Source organism: Carcharodon carcharias, chromosome 1, assembly GCF_017639515.1.
Source record: "Carcharodon carcharias isolate sCarCar2 chromosome 1, sCarCar2.pri, whole genome shotgun sequence".
NCBI lineage: Eukaryota > Metazoa > Chordata > Chondrichthyes > Lamniformes > Lamnidae > Carcharodon > Carcharodon carcharias.
This window is the reverse complement of record NC_054467.1, coordinates 189,797,798-189,820,303: the sequence shown is the minus strand read 5'-3', so window position 1 is coordinate 189,820,303 and position 22,506 is coordinate 189,797,798. Positions and strand designations below refer to the sequence as shown.

General features: G+C 41.5%; 1 protein-coding gene across 1 annotated transcript in view; it reads left to right on the top strand.

Moving 5' to 3' along the window:
- epg5 (ectopic P-granules autophagy protein 5 homolog (C. elegans)) overlaps positions 1-22,506 on the top strand; it is a 184,971-nt gene that overhangs the window by 52,092 nt on the left and 110,373 nt on the right. The window contains exons 10-12 of the mRNA XM_041187115.1: positions 6,328-6,489; positions 18,775-18,932; positions 19,701-19,855. Of these exons, the coding sequence (XP_041043049.1) occupies positions 6,328-6,489; positions 18,775-18,932; positions 19,701-19,855 (475 nt within the window). The remainder of the gene's footprint in view (positions 1-6,327; positions 6,490-18,774; positions 18,933-19,700; positions 19,856-22,506) is intronic.

The window sequence follows — 22,506 nt, the reverse complement described above, 5'->3', positions numbered from 1 at the left end:
TGCTATCTTTTTGTGATTCGTACAAGGACACCCAGGACCCACTATACTGTAGCATTCTGCAGTCTCTCTCCATTTGAACAATATTCTGCTTTTCTATTCTTCCTGCCAAACTGGACAACCTCATATTTTCCTACATTGTCCTCCATCTCTCAATTTTTTTCCCACTCACTTAACTCTTTCCCTGAAAGAGACATGTTGCTGAAACTTTTCATCTTGCGCTCATCAGAACAAACAAGAATGCCAAATTTCAAACAATCACAACAGTTTAAACTGCAGAAGAAGAGGGCGCTGATTGGTAAATCAATTCTGATTGACCAAGGTATTGCCATGGAGAAAGCAATGGGGAACTCAGCTCCCAAGCTTCCGGGTAATTCAAAAAGGCACAAGGCTTGAACAAATTCCTTTTGTGTGCAGAAAATGGATCCCTGTTTATGAATTTATGGGGCTTCTAGCAAGTGTAAATGAGCCATGTTACAATCAAGGTGGATTATCTTAAATTGGTTCTTAGTGTAGCTATTAGTGCACTCAGGATTGTTCAGCAAGTGCTGCCCAATCACGGATTCACTTCTGTTGGTAGATGTTTTGCATTGGGTTTTGCAAGCACGGACTAGTTGAGTACCATCTCTACTCTGCCGTTTATGGGCATGCTGTTTGATTCAATCAGCCAGCCTTTGGGATGTACAACCTATATACATGGCATCGCACCAGCACTGAAATTCATACATAATGTTGCTCAATTGTGTGGTGGGCAGACCATCTTTTTGAACTCAAGGCATCATCCTGTTAGAGGAAAATATCACGCACGTGTAGCCACTCACAGTACTGGTTCCCCTTTTACCCACCCTGCTTGTTATATCCCCCAAGAACTCTGATAAATTTGTCAAACAGAATCTCCCTTTCACGAAACCATGTTGACTGTGTATTTGCATTATGATTTTTCAAAGTGTCCTGCTACTACCTAATGGAGTCTAGCATTTTCCCAAAGCAGATATTAGACCAACATGCCTATAGTTTCCTGCTTTCTGCCTCCCTCTTCTTGAATAGTGGTGTTACATTTGTGGTTTTCCAATCTCATAATCTGAGGGATTTTGGCAGATTACAACCAATGCATCTACCATCTCTGCAGCCACTTCCTTTAAGACCCTGAGATGCATGCTATCAGGCCATGGGGACTTGTCAGCTTTTCATTCCAATAGTTTTCATTGTACTTTTTCTCCAGTAATCATCATTGTTTTAAGTTCCTCCCTCCATTTGTCTGTTAATTCTCTACAATTCTTGCCATGCTTTGTGTGTCTTCTACTGTGAAGACAGATATAAATTATATGTTCGAAGCCTCTGCCATTTCCTTGTTTCCCATTATTAATTCCCCAATCTCACCCTCGAAGGGACCAATTCTTAATTTCGCTACTGCCTTCCATTTTGGATACTTGTTAAAGTTTTTACTGTCTGTTTTTATATTTCTTGCTAGCTTTCACTCACATTCCAATTTCTCCCTTTTCTATTATTCTTTTAATCATCCTTTGCTGGTTTCAAACATTTCCCCTCTCTTCTGGACTACCTTTAATCTTTGCAACATCATTTCTTTCAATTTGATCGTTTATTTCCTTCTTACCCACCAATGGTGCATCCTTCTCGTTGCATTTTTCTTTCTCAATGAAATGTTATGATGCAGTGGATGGTCAATACCGAGCTGCTCAAACTCCAGAGGGAAGCTTGAAAAAGCTGCCAAATCGATTTTTGCAACTTGTATAGTATGAGGAGCAGTTCTGAAATCAGGAACTGATTTCCCCAGCTACTTGTGATGATTTTATAATAAAGTAAACATTTATTTAAAAAATAAAGGAGAAAAAACAAAATTACATTTAAACACAAGAATGGCTTCACACAGTAAACAGCACTTTAAAACAGTTCCTCAGATCTTATCTTAACTACCCACAGAGCTAATCTTTCCCTTTTCTGTTGCAGCTATCCTTGCAGATTTTAAAATCTATAGAAGTCCAGTAATTTTACCACACAGTGCCTTTTCATTGGTGTGTCCTCTGAGGCCAACAGCAACTGGTTCTTTCAGTCTGGCCTTGTTCACACCATCTTTGGGGAGATCTGACCAGCTATCCTGCTGTATTCTGGAAGATCTAAGCAGCTGCCGCCACCCCCCTGCCCCACATAGGCTTCGGTATTCCCTTAAATGCATTCCTTCCCTTTGATTTCTCTGTTGTTTCAACTTGTCTCTTTAGAAATGCTTTCTCCCCAGAATTAATTAAATTGTTCTTTACTTTCACTTTTAGGCTTATAAAAACAAACTTACCCTATCTTTATAAAAACAAAAAAACTGCGGATGCTGGAAATCCAAAACAAAAACAGAATTACCTGGAAAAACTCAGCAGGTCTGGCAGCATCGGCGGAGAAGAAAAGAGTTGACATTTCGAGTCCTCATGACCCTTCAACAGAACTACTCAGTTCTGTTGAAGGGTCATGAGGACACGAAACGTCAACTCTTTTCTTCTCCGCCGATGCTGCCAGACTTGCTGAGTTTTTCCAGGTAATTCTGTTTTTGTTTTACCCTATCTTTACCTCACTTCCTTACATCTTTTTACAACCTGCATAAATCTCCCTTTGAACTAAAACAACTCAATTCAAACTATTCCTGTTAGTGCTTAATGTAAAACTCTGATTGAAGTTCCCCTTGGTTCACATATCAAAAACACTTTTTACTATTGACTTTAGACCGTTGCCGTCACTTGTCTAGCTCTTAATCCAAATATAGCCTGACTTCCAGCACATTAGAAAATATGCCAGGGTTATTACCAAAAAAAAATTACAATTCCGTTTCCTTGACAGGAATATATCTTTGTTGAGCATTATGAAACAACACCTTAAATATCTGCCATTGCTTTTCTACTGTCTTTACTATTTAACCTATTTTCTTATTCCACTTTAGCCAACCTTGTCTTCATGCCCTTATAATTGCATTTATTTAAGTTTAAAACACTGGTTTCAGACCCAAATTTCTCACCCTTAAACTGAATGTGAAATTCTATCATGTTATGATCACTCTTACCTAGATGATCCTTTACTGGGAGGTCATTAATTAACCCTGTCTCATTATACATTACCAAGTCTAAAATAGATTGTTCTCTGGTTCCAGAACACACTGTTCCAAGAAACTGCCCTGAATATACTCTGAGCTCATCTTCCAGTCTACTTTTGTCAATTTAATTTGTCCAGTCGGTATGAAGACTCAAATCTCCCACAATTATTACAACACCTTTCTTACAAGCCCCCGTTATTTCTTGACTTTTACTCTGTCCTACAGTGTAGCTGCGGTTGTGGGACAGGGGCTCTAAACCACTCCCACCAGTTACTACTTTGCAATTTCTTAACTTCACCCAAACAAATTCTATATTTTAATTCTATGAACCAAGATCATTTATCACTACTGTACTGACCTTGAGCCACCCCACCTCCTTTTCATATTTTCCTGTCCCCCTAAAATGTCAAAATACCCTAGAATATTTAGGTTCCTGCAGTGGCCACTTTGCAATCATGTCTCTGTAATGGTAATGTATTTATTTTTATTTGTGCTATTAATCCATCCATCTTGCTAGGGATGTTGTGTGTATTCAGATAAAGAGCCTTTAATTCTGTCTTTTTACCATTTTTTCCTACTCTGATCATGTTTGCTGGTGGACTCTTGTGTTTGTAAATTCTGTCCCTTCCTGTCACACTCTGGTTATCATTACTCACATCACTGCCCTGCACTATTGCCTTGTCCTTTCTCTTTAACTTTCCAAATCTCCCCTGATGTGAGCCCTCCCTCCACTATTTAATTTAACCCCTCTCTACAGCCTTAGTTTTTGATCGCCAGGGTACTGATTCCAGCTTGATTCAGGTGAAGTTGTTCCGAATTGAACAGCTCCCTCTTTCCCTAGGACTCGTGGCATTGCCCCATGAATTGAAACCCAATTTTCCCATAACAATCTTTGAGCCACACATTCAACTCTCTAATCTTGTTTACTTATGGCCAATTTGCCCCTGGATCAAGTTGTAAACCAGAAATTATTATCTTTGTGGCTCTGCTTTTTAATTTGGTCCCTAGCTACTCATATTCCCTTAGCGGTGCTCTTTCTTAGTCCACTGGATCCTTCCACTCCCACTGCAAGTTCCTCTCCAACCCTGAGGAGATGTCCTTAACCCTGGCATCAGGCATGCAACGCAACCTTCGAGACTCATGCTCTTGGGTGTAGAGAACAGTGTCTATCTTCTTGACCATACTACCCCCTACTACAGCTACGTTCTTTTTGACCTTCCCCACTTGAATGGCTCCCTGCACACGGAGCAGTGATCCGTTTGCTGATCCTCCCTGCAGCCCCTGCTCTTGCCCACACAAGCTACAAAAATCTCAAACCAGTTGGCTGATGCTCCTCCATTACTACCATCTGGATCCTCATACCTGCCTCACTCATAGTCACCGCCTCCTGTCCCTGACCACAGGCCAGATCTGAAGCACCTAGCCTAATGGGCGTGTCTGCCTCCTGGAGAAAAGCGTCTAAGTAACTTTCCCCCTCCCTGATGCATTATGGTGTCTGAAGCTCAGACTCCAGCTCATCGGCTCTGAGCCAAAGTTCCCTGAGTTGCAGAAACTTATTGCAAATGTGGTTGCCATTGATTACACGGGTGTCCACCAGCTACAGCTGCAACACATTACCCGCCTTGCCATCTTTATTGTGTTTAATTTTACTAATTAGGTTTCAGTTTTAGAAATATCACTGAACTGTTGTCTGTAGTTATACCGAGTAGTTTAACTAGTTAAGTTATAAATGTAATGTTTAAACTACTGGCCTGGTTTAGAGAGATAAAGTCTTAAAAATTCACCAAACAATCTCTGCCTGCTCATCTAATTAAAGTCTTGAACATTCACCAGCTTCTGGAGGCTGAAAAACTATATTAAAACAGCACCTCCTTCCCCTTCAGCACTGAATTCCCACCACCATATTAGCACTCGTACCTCGTATTGTAGGACCAACGCTATCTCTAGGTGGCAGGGGCGTGGCCAGGCAGCAATCAGGAATGTGCTGCACAGATGCAAGCATATGCATCTACACAGCAGTCTTATGGGGACCGAGTAACGTCCTGTGCACAGCGAAGGGAAATTAGAGGGAATGTTGGGTAGGACTACTTTTCTAAATTAATGCTTCTAGTCCAAAAAGAAGAGAAGCATTGATTAATTTTTGTTCTAGAAAATAAAGTAAGGGAACTGAGAGTGATCATCAATTGGGAAATCATAATGAAAAGATAGATTGAATGCAAGGCTCGAGCAGAATAATGAACAAACATTAGAGTGCTGGACTGAAGGAGGCAAAATCAGCAAGATTAGAATGGATCAAAAAGTAAGTGTATTAAAACTAAATTTGAATTAGAACTTAAAAAGGAGTATGATAAAATTAGAGCCAGTAAGACCAAATATAATCATGGTAAATATGAAAAGTGTAGTGTGGAGCTGAAAACTGACAGGCTAAAAGGGCATAGAGGAAAAAGCTACCAAATATTATAAAAGGAATTAGTAAGGGCTGCTGTGTAAGTACATAAGTTAAATAATATTTAGAAAGCGATTAAAATTGCTCAGGGATGAAGGGGTGCTTTAATTGTGGAGACTGAAGATATGGCAGAACTCATAAATACTTTACATTGGTGGAAATGAAATTGTTGGATTATTAGGTCATGGAACAATTGTTAATTAGAGGAGTTAGTTCTGACAAACTTAACAGAGCTCCCGGTGAATAAGTCACCTGTCTATGATGGCATACATCTTAAAATTATTGAAAGAAGTCAAAGAAAAGGTAGTATAGGCTCTGGCCACAATTTTTTAGCTCTCCTTTGGCTTTTGTACTAGAGTCTTATAGCACCTTTATTCAAAAAGAGAGAGAAGCATAATCTAGGTAACTATAAACCAATTATTTAATACCAATTGTGGGCAATCTCTTCAGCTTCAATATTAATTGACCATTGCAAGCTGAGAGGGGTGCTTAAACGTTTAAAAACTGGGAACATGTCCTCGGACTTAACAAACCAATCTGATAGGCTTAAGGTGAGACTTCCTGATTGAGGGGCAAAAGTCCCGTCTCTAGTCAATTAAGGCTGCATTGAGTGTGAAGCCGATAACAGCCGGGATACATTCCCTATCAACTCTTCATGTGACAGGATGGAAAATCCTGCCCTAGGTGTCTTTAGGTAGGAGAGACTGAGACAAAGCAACATTATGTTTTGTTCAGATTATTAATCATTTCTCAGATTTTAAAATGTTTGTTCTGTTTTCAAATTGATTACTAGGAGGACAATTTGTTACGTAAGTGACCACTGGGCTCAGTATGTTACTTTCCATAAAGAGCAGGGAACCAGGATGAATCACCAGTTTTACTCTTTAGAAAAGTTGCAAATGGAATTTGATGAACTGTTTCTTCGGGCAGTACTTCAAGTGTTGAAAGCCAAAAGGTACGCTGATGCCTAAATGGATGTATATGCAGATGTATAAGCTGTTTGCCTTTTAGAACTAATACATTTTTAATGTCTTCTTTAAATATTGTTTGATGACCCTTCATAAGGGAGATAGCTTGCTTATGAGTTCAATTGTGTGCATATATATATCATCCGACTCACTTAAGCTCGCATGTGTACTCTTGTATGTGTCGGACAAGAAACAGTCACCTGGTTCAATCAGCCTATCGCACACAACTCTGTATCATTATAAACCTTAGGTCTCCAAATACTTTCTGTCTACAAATCCCCAATGAGTTGCAAGAAAGTGCTGGATTGGAGCCATAAATAGAAATTAAATTTGCCACAGAAAGCTAGGGCTGGTATTTCACTCCATAAGGACTCTTTTGATGGTGAGCTGACTTCCTGTTGTCACTTCTTATGGATTTTGTTAATGTCAACATTTATAATGAGAATTGCCATTGTAAACTCTGTTACCCTGCAGTTATGCAATTTGACCATTTGGTAATACTCATCTTTTCCCAATGAATTTCTCAAAATTCTTTCTGAATTTCTGTCATCAGTTACTTTTCCCTCAGTAACTGAAATTTCTGGTTTCCAAAATAGTTTTTCAATAACAATTCAAAGCAATTACATATTTCGCAATAACACGGTTTACACTTTGAATTGTCTTCTAATTCCATCTTTAAAGTTTTTACTGGAAGGCTTCAGTTTCCTGAAAAGCCAAGGTTTAGATTTCAGTGCATTATGCAGATTTTTCTGGGAAAAAGAAAACAAGTTAAAAGCGCTTACTGTTATTGGTGGCAAGATAGTGATATGACATGAATTGTAAATCGCCACAAATTGCTGGATCATTTGCACCACTCCACTCTTATCTTGTAAAATGGGATCTCACCATCAGTTTCCCTGTAAGTTTCAAAAAAAACTGGATAGGATTAGTGCCATTGTTATGATCCCAGCTGATGTTACTACTGGACAAGCCAGATCTCAGGGTGGAACCTGGCTTGAGAGATCCTAACTTTTATTTTTTGTTTAGACACATGGAGAGTGGCTACTGAACAGAGTCACAGGAGTCAGCTGATCTTTTAACAAAAGAATAAAACGTTTATTAAGCATGAAAAAATGAACTATGTTACAATACTGCTTCGCCCACAACTATACCTTTACAGATATGTATAGATTTGTAAGGATAACACAAGTTACAAAAGCTATCTCATACTCTAACGTTCACAGTAAGCACACAGTCCATGTAGACCAATGGGCGACCTTTGGTCAGGCACACCACACGGTGAAACCAAGTGACAGATTCCACCCCAAACAGATGCTGTGGATCCCTCATCAACTCCCCCCAGATGCTTGTCACACCGTGAGCCAACCGGTCTCACTGACCTCCGCCTTTCACACAGGGTTTCCAGTCGCCACTTGCGAAGACCTCACTTTGGAATCTTCTCCCAAATGATGATTTCTCACAGATGCCTTCCACCTTCAGGGTTTTGAACTCTCCTTCCAATGTTCCTCTCTCCTGGACTGCCACGTGCATTCAAGCTTTCTTCTAAGCCCACTCTCTCACTGACTCAGCTGTACCAACAGAACACCACTGCTTTACATGCTCATTGTAAAGAGTTACAGATCTCCACCTGTCTTTTTGGATCTTCTGGTTTCTCGCAGGCCTATATTGCTTTACGTCTGCTTACTGCAGCTTTCTTTTCTTTAAGCTTGGATCCTTTCTCTGCTTCTCACTCTTAACTTCATTCCACAGGACCTTTTCCAGTTTCCTGTCCTTGTCCTTTGACTTAACTGTCCTCTTGGGGCCTTTCCTGCTCCACTCCTGGTTTTGGGGACTTTCTTCTTTGGGTTTTGGAACCTGCTCCTTGCCATTCCCTCTCCTGTCCTGCTTCTCTGGAATCCTGGCTTCAACTGAACGAAAATTGTTTTTCTGGTTTTCCCGGTCTCTGTGGATCCCTCTCTTTGGACCCTTGTTGCTAGGCAACAGCACTTTTTTTCTCTACCTCCTGTTTGTTTGAGCTTCCCTTCAAGAATGCAAGCACACAAACAAAGCCTTAGACCTAAACAAAAACAGAATTACCTGGAAAAACTCAGCAGGTCTGGCAACATCGGCGGAGAAGGAAAGAGCTGACGTTTCGAGCCCTCATGACCCTTCGACAGAACCAGGCGGATCCCAGGAAGGGGTGAAATATAAGCTGGTTTAAGGTGGTGGGGGGAGAAAAGTGGAGGGGGGTGGTGTGGTTGTAGGCAAAAGCAGTGATAGAAGCAGATCATCAAAAGATGTCACAGACAGCAGAACAAAAGAACACATAGGTGTCGAAGTTGGTGATATCTAAATGAATGTGCTAATTAAGAATGGATGGTAGGGCACTCAAGGTATAGCTCTAGTGGGGGTGGGGGGAGCATAAAAGATTTAAAAATATTTAAAAATAATGGAAATAGGTGGGAAAAGAAAAATCTATATAATTTATTGGAAAAAAACAAAAGGAATGGGGAAGAAACAGAAAGGGGGTGGGGATGGAGGGGGGAGGTCAAGACCTAAAGTTGTTGAATTCAATATTCAGTCCAGAAGGCTGTAAAGTGCCTAGTCGGAAGATGAGGTGTTGTTCCTCCAGTTTGCGTTGGGCTTCACTGGAACAATGCAGCAAGCCAAGGTCAGACATGTGGGCAAGAGAGCAGGGTGGAGTGTTGAAATGGCAAGCAACAGGGAGGTTTGGGTCATTCTTGCGGACAGACCGCAGGTGTTCTACAAAGCGGTCGCCCAGTTTACGTTTGGTCCCTCCAATGTAGAGGAGACAGCATTGGGAGCAACGAATGCAGTAGACTAAGTTGGGGGAAAAGCAAGTTAAATGTTGCTTCACTTGAAAGGAGTGTTTGGGCCCTTGGACGGTGAGGAGAGTGGAAGTGAAGGGGCAGGTGTTACATCTTTTCCGTGGGTATGGGGTGGTGCCATAGGTGGGGGTTGGGGAGTAGAGGGTGATGGAGGAGTGGACCAGGGTGTCCCGGAGGGAACGATCCCTACGGAATGCCGATAGTGGGGGTGAAGGGAAGACGTGTTTGGTAGTGGCATCATGCTGGAGTTGGCGGAAATGGCGGAGGATGATCCTTTGAATGTGGAGGCTGGTGGGGTGATAAGTGAGGACAAGGGGGACCCTATCACGTTTGTGGGAGGGAGGTGAAGGCGTGAGGGCAGATGCGCGGGAGATGGGCCGGACACGGTTGAGAGCCCTGTCAACGACCGTGGGTGGAAAACCTCGGTTAAGGAAGCAGGAGGACATGTCAGAGGAACTGTTTTTGAAGGTAGCATCATCGGAACAGATGCGACGGAGGCAAAGGAACTGAGAGAATGGGATGGAGTCCTTACAGGAAGCGGGGTGTGATGAGCTGTAGTCAAGGTAGCAGTGGGAGTCGGTAGGCTTGTAATGGATATTGGTGGACAGTCTATCACCAGAGATTGAGACAGCGAGGTCAAGGAAGGGAAGGGAAGTGTCAGAGATGGACCACGTGAAAACGATGGAGGGGTGGAGATTGGAAGCAAAATTAATAAATTTTTCCAAGTCCTGACGAGAGCACGAAGCAGCACCGAAGTAATCATCGATGTACCGGAGAAAGAGTTGTGGAAGGGAGCCGGAGTATGACTGGAACAAGGAATGTTCCACATGCCCCATAAAGAGACAGGCATAGCTGGGGCCCATGCGGGTACCCATAGCCACACCTTTTATTTGGAGGAAGTGAGAGGAGTTGAAGGAGAAATTGTTCAGCGTGAGAACAAGTTCAGCCAGACGGAGGAGAGTAGTGGTGGATGGGGATTGTTCGGGCCTCTGTTCGAGGAAGAAGCTAAGGGCCCTCAGACCATCCTGGTGGGGGATGGAGGTGTAGAGGGATTGGACGTCCATGGTGAAGAGGAAGCGGTAGGGGCCAGGGAACTGGAAATTGTTGATGTGACGTAAGGTGTCAGAGGAATCACGGACGTAGGTGGGGAGGGACTGGACAAGGGGAGAGAGAAGGGAGTCAAGATAATGAGAAATGAGTTCTGTGGGGCAGGAGCAAGCTGACACGATCAGTCTACCGGGACAGTTCTGTTTGTGGATTTTGGGTAGGAGGTAGAAGCGAGCCGTCCGAGGTTGGGGGACTATCAGGTTGGAAGCTGTGGGAGGAAGATCCCCAGAGGAGATGAGGTCAGTGACAGTCCTGGCAACACTGGCTTGATGTTCAGTGGTGGGGTCATGGTCCAGGGAGAGGGAGGAGGAAGTGTCTGTGAGTTGACGCTCAGCCTCCGTGAGGTAGAGGTCAGTGCGCCAGACAACAACAGCACCACCCTTGTCAGCGGGTTTGATGACAATGTCAGGGTTGGACCTGAGAGAATGGAGTGCAGTAAGTTCAGCGAGAGAGAGATTAGAATGGGTGAGAGGAGCAGAGAAATTGAAACGACTAATGTCGCGCCGACAGTTCTCAATGAAAAGGTCAAGAGAAGGTAAGAATCCAGAGGGAGGGGTCTAGGTGGAGGGAGAATATTGGAGGTGGGTGAAAGGATCCGTTGAACGGGGAGAGGACTCCTGCCCAAAGAAGTGAGCCCGGAGATGAAGACAGCGGAAAAAGAGTGCAGCATCGTGCCGAGCCCGAAATACATTAAGGTGAGGGCGTAGGGGTGTGAAACTAAGTCCTTTGCTGAGCACTGAACGTTCAGCATTGGAGAGGGGAAGGTCAGGGGGTCTAGTGAATACACGGCTGGGGCTGGGATTGGAAGATGGGGTGGGGACGGAGGGACAGGCAGGGGTGGCGGGTCCTAGATGGGTGTTGATGTCGATGAGTTGTTGGAGCTTGCGTTCCTTAGCACTTGAGAGAAAGAGAAAAAGTTTCTTGTTGAGGCGTCGGATGAGACGAAGACCTGCTGCCTCCACTCTAAATGAAACTAGATCCCAGGTTTCACCTTTTTAACTCACAAATGGAAAAATATACATTAAACTTAAAGCTAAAACTCATTCCTAACACCCACAAATACAAACATAACTTAAGATTTGTGTTATTACAGTGTCTTTTCTGACCTTGGGAAAGTCCCAATGTGCTTGACAGCCAATTAAGTACTTTGGAGGTGTAGTTACTTTTGTAATGTAGGAAACACAACAGTCAATTTGCAAACAACAAGCTCCCACAAACAGTGATGTAATAATGACCGGATAATCTATTTTTGTGATGTTGATTAGGGAATGAATATGAGCCAGGACACCAGGGATAAATCACCTGCTGTTCAAAATAATGCCATGGAATTTTTTACATCCACCTCAGAGGACAGACAAGATTTCAGTTTAATGTCTCATCTGAAAGACGACAACTCCTACAGTGCAGCACTCCCTCCAATGCAGTGGAGTGTCAGCCTAGATTTCTGTGCTTAAGTCTCTGAAATGGGACTCAAACGAAGGTCCAATTAGATCCTGGTGAGTACCTCTATTGAGGTAAAAACAGATTTACAACCTGAAAAAGTCGCTATAGATCTCTACTGCTATGATCCTAGACCAGACCCCCAAGTTTTTGGTACGATTCAGTTAGGGACCAGTAACCTTCTGTTTAAAGTGGACAAAGTTTGAGGTTCAAGACACTTGCAAAGAGAATAAAGCCACAAGATTCCACGGTGTTTGAACAAACAAAATAAGTTTTACAAGGATTAAAAAAAAACAGATTTACAATCTCTAACTTTATACTCTAACATTCTAGATTAATATGAGGCAAACATGAATTAACAGGCAAACTGGTCAAACACACCACACTGACAATAAATGGCCAATGCAACCAAGACAGATCTCGTGGATTTCCCAGTAATCCATCTGGACATCAATATACATGAGAGTCAGCCAATCTTGTTGAAACTCTGTCTCTCTCACAAGGAGTTCCAGTCTTCACCTTCAAAGATCTAGCCTTGGAATTCTCTCCAAAAGTCACTCTGACTCAGACTGCCGTAATGACTATACACCTCACAGAATTTCAATCTCATCTGCGAAGACACTGTTCCCCTGGATTCCCGAGCCTGCAGTACGGCACCAACTCACAGGCGCAGCTTCAGCTCTTGGCTGCACCAAACAGACCTCTACTACTCCAAAAGCTTACCCTGCCCCAATGGCCTGCATTAGAGTCACCAACCTTCTGCCTTTTCAGATCTTCAGGATTTCTTCCAAGCCCTCGCTACTTAGTCTGCCAACTGCATCCGTTTTTCTACTTGGAGCCTCTTTCTCTGCTTCTCTCTCTCTTCCTCTTCAACTGGGACCTCTCCCTGTCGCCTATCTGGGACACCCTTTGGGACCTCTCCCTGCCCCCAGCCTGGGACTCTTCTCCAATTATGGTGGCCTGCTCCTGTGTCACCTGATTGGAGTTTTCGCGCCTTTTTCTTTTCACGCAGGTGCACTGGGCCTGTCCTCAGCCCGAAGAACTATAAACCACCAGATTGCACATGCACCACCCTTTCCCAGCCTCTGGTCCTCTCTCGACAATTAAGATAAGTCAGATCTCGTAACATTATAATAAAATCCCACATCTAATATTAATTTCCTGTTTCTCTCACTTCCTATGTTGTGCATGGGCTTCTTATTCCAATTCCAGAGAGTCACCACCCTCCCTCCTCCAAAACTCCCAGATTTCATATTAATTAAAATTGTATTTGGAGAAAACAACCACCATTTAATTTGCAGAAGTGAAAACTCTGCAATTAAGTAAAACATTTATTTTTTATGGAAGCAGGTAAAAGATACCAAGAATATCCCTAGACTAAATCAGATGCAAATTAAGGCAAATAACTGACTGTCAAATGCATAATCCTCTATGCTTTTCTGCTAAACTCACCTGCAAGTTCAACAAGCCAATGGACTGAAACAACAACAAGCAAAACAGTCTTTAAAGTGACTGAGGTCCAGTTGGATCTTAGAGGGTACCTCTACTGAAATAAGATTTACAATTTGAAAAAATGTGGCTGCATATTTCTAGTATTAACTTGCTGTTTCTCACACTTCCTATATTGTGCATGGGCAGAAGTTCTTTTAAATTAAGTTGTAGATTAGATTGAATTGGGGGATTTAGCATTATCCATTCAGAAAAAAACATCTTTTTATATTCTAATCTGCAACTGGAGACTAAAAATTTCATTTACTATCATCCAAATGCCTTATTAAACTTGAAGGGGAGGCAATGACAGATTATACATTTGTGGTGTGCACACCCATTTATAACTTTGCCTTTTGGACTAAATCACGTTTTGTGTGTTTGTTATAAGAAGGGAAATGCTTAAAGAAGTATATCAAGAAATACACCTTCAGAATTTCTATAAATTAAAGGTAAAAAATAACTTGGCAAATCTTTCACCTGCAGTTAATTTATCAGTTTGTGGAGTAAACAGAAAATTCTTTACTGGTTGTGTCCTATGCAAAAGGGATAAATCTTCAAAATTGAGATTATGTTTTTCATTATTTGTTAAGTTTGCTGTATGTCCTATCTGACCGAGCTTCACATTCTGTGGCTCAACAGTGACTTCCGTATCCTGAATTCAAAAAGTAGCTTGGTTGGCAACCATATCCTTCACTTTACAACTGAGCTGAGAGGGGTTAGTTAGTCTTATATGCTTGGAGTCGATGAGCAGGATGTGCTCCCGTTTTCTTTGAGCTGGGACATTACTTTGCCAGATATGCTCAGAAGAGATCCTTGGTTAAGCCCTGAATAGTGAACACTGGATTTTGATATAAAAACAAAAAAACTGCAGATGCTGGAAATCCAAAACAAAACAGAATTACCTGGAAAAACTCAGCAGGTCTGGCAGCATCGGTGGTGAAGAAAAGAGTTGACGTTTCGAGTCTGTTGAAGGGTCATGAGGACTCGAAACATCAACTCTTTTCTTCTCCACCGATGCTGCCAGACTTGCTGAGTTTTTCCAGGTAATTCTGTTTTGTTCTGGATTTTGATATTTGGAAAAGCCAGTTGGTTGACTTATTAGGTCCTTCATCATGCTGAAAGCAGATGCTTGTTGTATAGCTGTTGAGGAACTTTAATCAAATTACCGACAGCAGCTGCTGAAAGGTTTTAATAAGATGACACATACATAAATGTGTTGTCATATATCCAGACTTTGGTGCCTGCTGTAATTGGACTGTAGAGTGACAAAAGGATTAACAACATTGACTTAAGGTGTACAACAACTAATATAATAACGGAATATGCTGGAAATGTTCATCAGGTCAGGTGCTATCTGTGGGGAGAGAAACCAAGTTAATGTTTCAGGTCTGTGACCTTTGTCAGAACTGGAAGAAGTTGGAAATGTGACAGATTTTAGGTGTGCAGACGAAGTTATATAACTCCAAATGATGGAACTGTCAGTTGATGAGGTATAATATTTTTCCATGCAATAGTCATATTTATTCATGCTTGTAGTCAGGACTATGGTACCAATGGAGATATATATACATATTATGGCGATTTTTTTTTTATTCCTTCATGGGATGTGAGGTCACTAGCACCATTAGTTGCCCATCCCTCATTGCCCTTGAGAAGGTGCTAATGAGTTGTCGCTTTGAACCACTACAGTCCACCTGGTGCGGGTGCACCAAGAGTGCTGTTAGGAAGGAAGTTCCAGGATTTTGATTCGGTGACAGTGAAGAAACAATGATGTAGTCCCAAGTCAGGATGATGTGTGGTTTGGAGGGGAACTTGCAGTTGGTAGTGTTCCCATGTATTTGCCTGTCTTATCCCTCAAGGTGATAGAGCTCACCAGTTTGAACAGTGCTGTCGAAGGAGGCTTGCCAAGTTGCTGCAGTGCATCTTGTATATGGTACGTAATGCTGCCACTGTGCATCGGTTATAGAGGGAATTAATGTTTAATGTGGTGGATGGATATTTTGACAGCAGTTGGTAAAGGCTATTATTTAAAATCCCAGAGGGAAACTTTAAACAACTGTCATAGCCTATATTTTCAATTGGTATGTATGCTTGCGATGCAACTCTGAATTCAGAAATGAACCCACCAAGCCTCCAGAGGTTTTTATATCAAACTAAATGAAACATTTATTAATTTACAACACAGTCTTAAACTCACACATGTGTCTACAAATTACTACTATCATAACTTTTTAACAATTTCCCAAATTAATCTCCACTAAGGCAACAATAACCAGTAGGCTTGAACAGACACCAGGCAAAGTATGAATTCAAAATGAGGTTCCTTTCAATTTGGTTCCTTTGCAGACAGTTTTAGGCTTACAGCTGCTTAGATCTTCCATGCCTCTGCCCTGCACACACGAACTCCTTTCAGTTATACCCAACCTTTCCCTTTGAGTGCAAATTCTCATTGTATCACTAGGCCCTTTGAACTCCACCTCTTCTAACAATAAAACCCCTTTCATATTACCAAATTTATTAGTAATATAAACACATTGTTTGGTGTCTGCTAGCTAGGTGTAAGATTTCACCCCCATCCTTTGAAAGGTTTATTCAACAAAATGCAAATGTACTTTTTACCTTAACTTCCTTACTGTTTAACATCTCAAAACCACTGTACTTCACAGCACCCAGATTAGCTGGCTTTAATCCAATTAACACACGCAGACACGCGCTAAATCTCGATTTTAAAAAAAATTTCCAATAACGTTCTATACGTTAATATCTCTTCATGACAATGGGATGCCAATCGAGCAGGCTACTTTGTCCTGGATGGTGTCTAGCTTCTTGAGTGTTGTTGGAGTTGCAGTCGTCCAGGCAAGTGGGGAGCACTCCATCACACTCCTGACTTGCGTTTTGTAGATGATGGACAAGCTTTAGAGTATGGGAGGTGAGATACACGCAGACTTCCCAGGCTCTGACTTGCTTTTGTAGCACAGTATATGGCAGGTCCAATTCAGTTTCTGGTCAATGGAGCCTCCAGGATGTTGGTAGTGGGAAATTCAGTGATTTTAATGCCTTTGAATGTCCGGGGTGGGGGGGGGCGGTTAGATTCTCACGTTGGAGATTTATGATTGGCATTTGTGTGGCATGACCAATGACTAATTTATTGGCATTCTTTGAAGTAGTATCATATGCTGTGGATAAAGGGGAACTGGTGGATGTACAGTATTTAGATTTCCACAAGGCATTTGATAAGGCACCACATCAAAGATTATTGCGAAAAATGAAAGCTCATTATGTAGGGGGTAACATATTGGCTTGGATAGAAGATTGACTAGTTAACAGGAAACAGAGGGTAGGTATAAATGAGTCCTTTTCTGGTTGGCAAGATGTAATAAGCAGTGTGCCTCAAGGATCAGTGATGGGGCCTCAACCTTTTACAATTTATATAAATGACTTGGATGAAGGGACCGAAGATATGGTTGCTAAATTTGCTAACGACACAAAGAAAGCTAGGATAGTAAGATGTGAAGAGGCTACAAGGGGATATAGGCTAAGTGAGTGGACAATGACCTGGCAAATGGAGTATAATGTGGGAAAGTGTGAGATTGCCCAATTTGGCAGGAAAAATAAAAAAGCTTATTATCTAAATGGTGAGAGATTGCAGAGCGCTGAGGTGCAGAGGGATCCAAGGGTCCTAATGCATAAATTGCAAGAGGCTAGTATGCAGTATCAACAAGTAATTAGGAATAATTTACTGCAAGGGAGGTTATGCTTCAGTTATACAAGGCATTGGTGAGACCACACCTGGAATACTGTGTACATTATTGGTCTCCTTATTTAAGGAAGGATGTAAATGATTTGGAAGCAGTTCAGAGAAGGTTTACTAAGCTTATACCTGGATTGGTTGGATTGTCTTATGAGGAAAGGTTGGACAGGCTAGGCTTGTATCTGCTGGAGTTTAGAAGAGTAAGAGGCAATTGATTGAAACATATAAGATCCTGAGGGGTCTTGACAGGGTAGATGTGGAGAGCATGTTTTCCCTTGTGGGAGAATCTAGTACTAGGGGACCACTGTTTAAAAACAAGGAGTCGCCCATTTAGGACAGAGATGAGAAATTTTTTCTGAGGGTTCAGTGTATTTGAAACACTTCCTCAAAAGGTGGTGGAAACAGAATCTTTGAATATTTTTAAGGCAGGGCTAGGTAGATTCTGGATAAACATGGGGATGAAAGGTTATTGGGGGTAGGCGGGAATGTGAAGTTGACGTTACAATCAGATCAGCCATGATCATGTTGAATTGTGGAGCAGGCTTGTAGGGCCAAGTGACCTATTCCTCCTAATTCGTACGTGACTCTTACTTGCCAGTTATCAGCGCACCTGAATGTTGTCCAGTTGCTGCTGCATAGGGGCATGCACTACTTCAGTATTTGAGTAACTGTAAGTGGTTCTGAACATTGTGAAATCATTAGTGAACATCCCCGCATCTGACCTTATGAAAGAGAGAAGGCCATTGATGATGCAGTTGAAGGTGGTTGGGCCGAGAAAACTACCCTGAGGACCTTCTGTAGCGATGTTCTATGACTGAGATGCTTAGCTTTCAACAACCACTGTACTGTGCTCTATGACTCCAACCAGTGGAGAGTTTTCCCCTCAATTGCTATCAGTAAATTTTGCTAGGACTCCTTGGTGCCACATTCAGTCAAATACTGCCTTCATGTCAAGCAATCACTCACACCTCAGTTGTGTTCTCCATACCAGCCATGACAAGCTTATCATCCCTGTTGCCTATTAGCCAATTGGCGAGGGAGGAGGAAGCTAAGTACAGTCTCTTTGTAGGCAAAGTGGACTACAAGATACTGAGCCTTGCATTTCAGAATCAAGACAACCTTCTGTGACAGACTCAGTAATCTGTTCTTAAGTGCATTATATGCCAGGATGCTTTTATTGATTGATGAAGAAACCTGCCACATTGAAACTTGGAGGGGAATACCTGCTGCTGAGGGTGGAAATCTTCCCACTTTTCTTGAGACAGCCTTGTAAGCCATGTCCTAATGGGTAGGGTAAGCCTAGCTGGACATGCAGCAGTGAACTTATCAGCATGCTCTACTGGTAGCTGAAACCCCTCCACATACCTGTGATCTCTATGCCTGGACTCAGTCATTCCATACCCAATCTCTCTAGAGTGGTTAATGGGGTGTATATGGGATAATGGCAGTTCTACATGTGAAAATTGTGCACTTTGTATTAGGCAAATTAAGCCTTTATCTGTGTGGGTTTCTCCAAGTAGCTAGGTTTAGAGAATCTTAAACATGATTTATTGCTGTACATGTCAGGCATTTAGCTGATCTAAAAAAAGAATCAGGATGTATGTAATATATTCATTCTTCTAAGAAAAAAAACTAATTCTCCTTTGTTGTAACAGGTTGGGCATTTGGCTTTTCATGTCTGAAATGCCATTTGAAACCTTATCAACCCATATGATATGGAAACTCTTCTATATTCTGCATTGTGCAGAAAGTGAAAATATTGAGGGGTTGTGTGCTAGTCTACATTCTAATGAGTGCAAGGACAAACTTAAAGGTACTGAAAAGACATTTTTCACCCATAGTTCTGCACATAATTATAAGTAGCAATGTTGATTTATGAAAAGTATATGTTATTTCTTACAGGATTAATATTAACTTGGATAGATAGGAGATAAGAGACAACCTCTAAGAAGAAATATTGATAATATAGATCTAGCCTTTCATCAGAGCTTTCTAAATATAACCCCAAGTGTGGGTTTGCAGGATTTTTGTCCTCTGCAGGAAACCTTGTCATTTGTGGTCTAGCGCCAGAATAAATGAACATAAAAATTGCTGATTTTTGTAAAAACTAATATCCTTCACGGAAGGAATACTGTAACCCCTACTTGGTCTGGCCTGCATGTGACTTGATTCCCAGATTTAGTACCCTCAGGTCATGTTAATTGGCAGAATCACCGAAATCAAAAATTATGTAGAAGATAAAGCTCATAAATAAATTGTGAGCCTTTCCTGTCGTACTCATTTGAGAAACAAAGACAACACGAAGTATTCCAACCCTTCAAGAGAGACTGGAACTCTTTGAAGTAGAGTGGTTATGATTTTTATTAAAAGTTCTAAGTAATTTGGTCGCAAGAGAAATGCAATTTAAAGATCTGGTATCTGGTCCAAGCATTAAGTTTTCACAAATTCAGGCACTTTACTGCTTTCAATTCTTTTTAAAGTGTGCTGCTTCCAAAGTATATGACAGTACTTGTGTTTAAAGTTTCTACTTTGTGCAAAACTTTGAAACACATTGAATTACTTTGTCTCTATTTTAATGCAGATCCTGAACATAAACATATGTTTGAACAATGTCTGTCCAACATTACGAATTCAGAAGGAATATGCCTTCTCACAACATTTGCACATATGACCCAACCAAAGCAAGGAAATGTGGATCAAGAGTTTGTGAAGACAGTTGCTTTAGAAATATATGAGGTATGCACATCATCAGGAAATTAAAATAATGTAGCTCAAGCATTCTACATATTCATAGACAGCACATCCGGATATGCACCAAGTTAAGTTTATAAATCTAAATACTATCAACAATAATCATTCTAATTATCCTTAAATAGCACTTAAGTACACTTTAAGTAGCTCAGTTAGCTACCTTACTGCTTGCGGGCGCTACTGCTTCCATCCTGCCTCCAGGAAAATGGTCTGGAGGCAACATGGGGCCTGCAAACTGGCTTCCTGACCAGTGACATGAATTTTTATGCATGCCTGCCTCTGTGCAAGTCCCCATTGGGAGCTAAAAATCCTGCTCAAGTTGTATAATGTGCCTTAATATTTTTAAAAGCCTTTCTTTCCCTGTTGGTTCAGTGGAGAAATGTCCTATCAGCTAGAATACGATACAGACTTAAGATCCCAGGTTTGATTCCTAATTTGTGTCGAAATTCTGTCAGTTCGGATAACAGTGAAATGAATTGAACCTTGGTGTCCTCAAACTAAGGGTGGAAGAAAATTGTCCCCATACCTGATTACTGTCCATTGAATCTGGTGAAATGTATGCACTATGTTATTTGATACAAACAAAAAAATACAGTTCTTATCTTTAAAACCTCATTAATTTGTTATAAGTGCAATATAGTATCTTGTTCATTTAAATAAATTAACCAAGTTTAGTCGATATAGTCTGATGTAAGAGTGAAGTTACATTATCTAAATGGATAGCTTAGAACAGGATATTGGAAGATTATATTGAATACATGTTAGCTTATCCTTTACTCATTGCAATTTTTTTTAAAAATGGGAATTAGCAAATGAGCTTCCATATAGATCTGTATGAGGTGGTACTACTTGGTAGGAAGAATAAGGAGGACATTTACTCCTTGAAAAAATGGGGTAGAGAATCAGAGAGAGTAGAGATCACTAAAAGTAGCAACTCAATTTGTTTGCTTTGTTAAAAAAACGATGGAAGGATAGAATTAGCAAGCCTAGTTATGTTCAACTTGTGTCAATTCTTGGTTTGGCTACACTTGCTGTGCTATGAACAGTTCTAGCCTTTATATTATAAGAAGGATATAGAGGCACTGGACAAGATGCAAAAAAGATTTGCGAGAAAAGTATCAGAACTAAGAGGTTATACTTATCAGGAAAGATTTAATAGACTGGACTCTTTTCTCTAGAAAAAGACTACAGGGTGTTCTGGTAAAGGTTTTAATGGTTGGATAGGGTAGATGTGGAGTTGATGTTTTCACTTGCAGGGGAGACCTAAACTACATATGATAGTCATTAATAAATCCAATATAGAATGCAGGTGAAATTTCTTGCCCCAGAGAGCGATTGCAGTGTGAAATTCACTACCCATGGGGAGTAGTTGAAGGCATAGATGCGTTCAAGGGAAAGCTAGACAAACCCATGAGGGAGAAAGGAATAGGAGGATATATTGATGGGGTTAGATGAGGTGTGGAGCATAGACACTGCATATACCAGCTGGGCAGAATGGCCTGTTCCTGTGCTGTAAATACTTTGTTTAAAAAAAAAAATGTAGTCTTCTCCTTATGCAGTTCCTCAGGATCGAGGATGACTTTCTTCCACTCTGGTTTGATGTGTTCTGAGATGACTGATAAGTCCAATGTGCAACCTGGAGACTCTGCCAAATGCGGGCAGGTGGTGCTTGGAGGGTCAGGTATATCAATCGTTGGGAGGTTTGTGGGCTTTCGCTGATGCCTCGATTTCACCTCTGCGTATTCCCGGTGAATATGTATTCTTGACGTCTTCGGTGCCTTACTGAATGAACCTTCTCTATTTTGTTCCATCGTAATGTAGGAACTCCCATGAGTTGGCGGGGATGTTTGATCTCTTTAGGAATGCTTTAAATTCATCCCTAAAGTGTTTCCATTGCCCTCCTGTGAGTCTCCTGCCACAATAAAGCTCCAAATAGAGTAGTTGCTTCGAGACCTGGTGTCAGGCGTTGGAACAACATTTCCTGCCCTGCGGAGCTGGTTTTGAGTGATTAGTGCCTCGATGATGGGCATTTTGGCTTGGGAGGTGATGTTGATATTGGACCACCTTTCTTGCTGCCAGATTTGGAGGATCTTCGAAGGCAGGGCTGGTGGTACTTTTCAGTGGTTTGAGGTTCCTGCTGCAGATTGTCCAAGTATCCAAAGCAAATAGGGATCAGTGCTGCTTGGTAAACCATGATCTTAGTCCCGTGTTTGAGATCTTGGTCCTCAAATAGTCTTTTCGTCAGTTGGCTGAAGGCTGAGCTGGCGCATTGGAGTTGATGATGAATTTCCTTGTCTTTGTCTGCCTTCGTCAAGGGGAGGTTCCCAAGATATGGAAAATGGTCCACATTTCCTAGGTTTTCATCATTGATCTTAATGGGGGAGGTGTTGTGCTGTGGGAGCTGGCTGGAAGAAGACATTAGTTGTCTGGGTGTTTAGTAAATGTCCCATTTTCTCATAAGCTTCGTAGAAGGAGTTGGCAATGACCTAGAGCTCAGTTTCTGAGTGAGTGCACACAAGCATCATCTGCATACTGAAGCTCAATGATTGAGGTTGGAGCGGTTTTGATTTTGGATTGAACAGTTGAACAGTTTCCCATCTGTTCTGTAAATTATTTCCATATCTGTGGGTAATTTG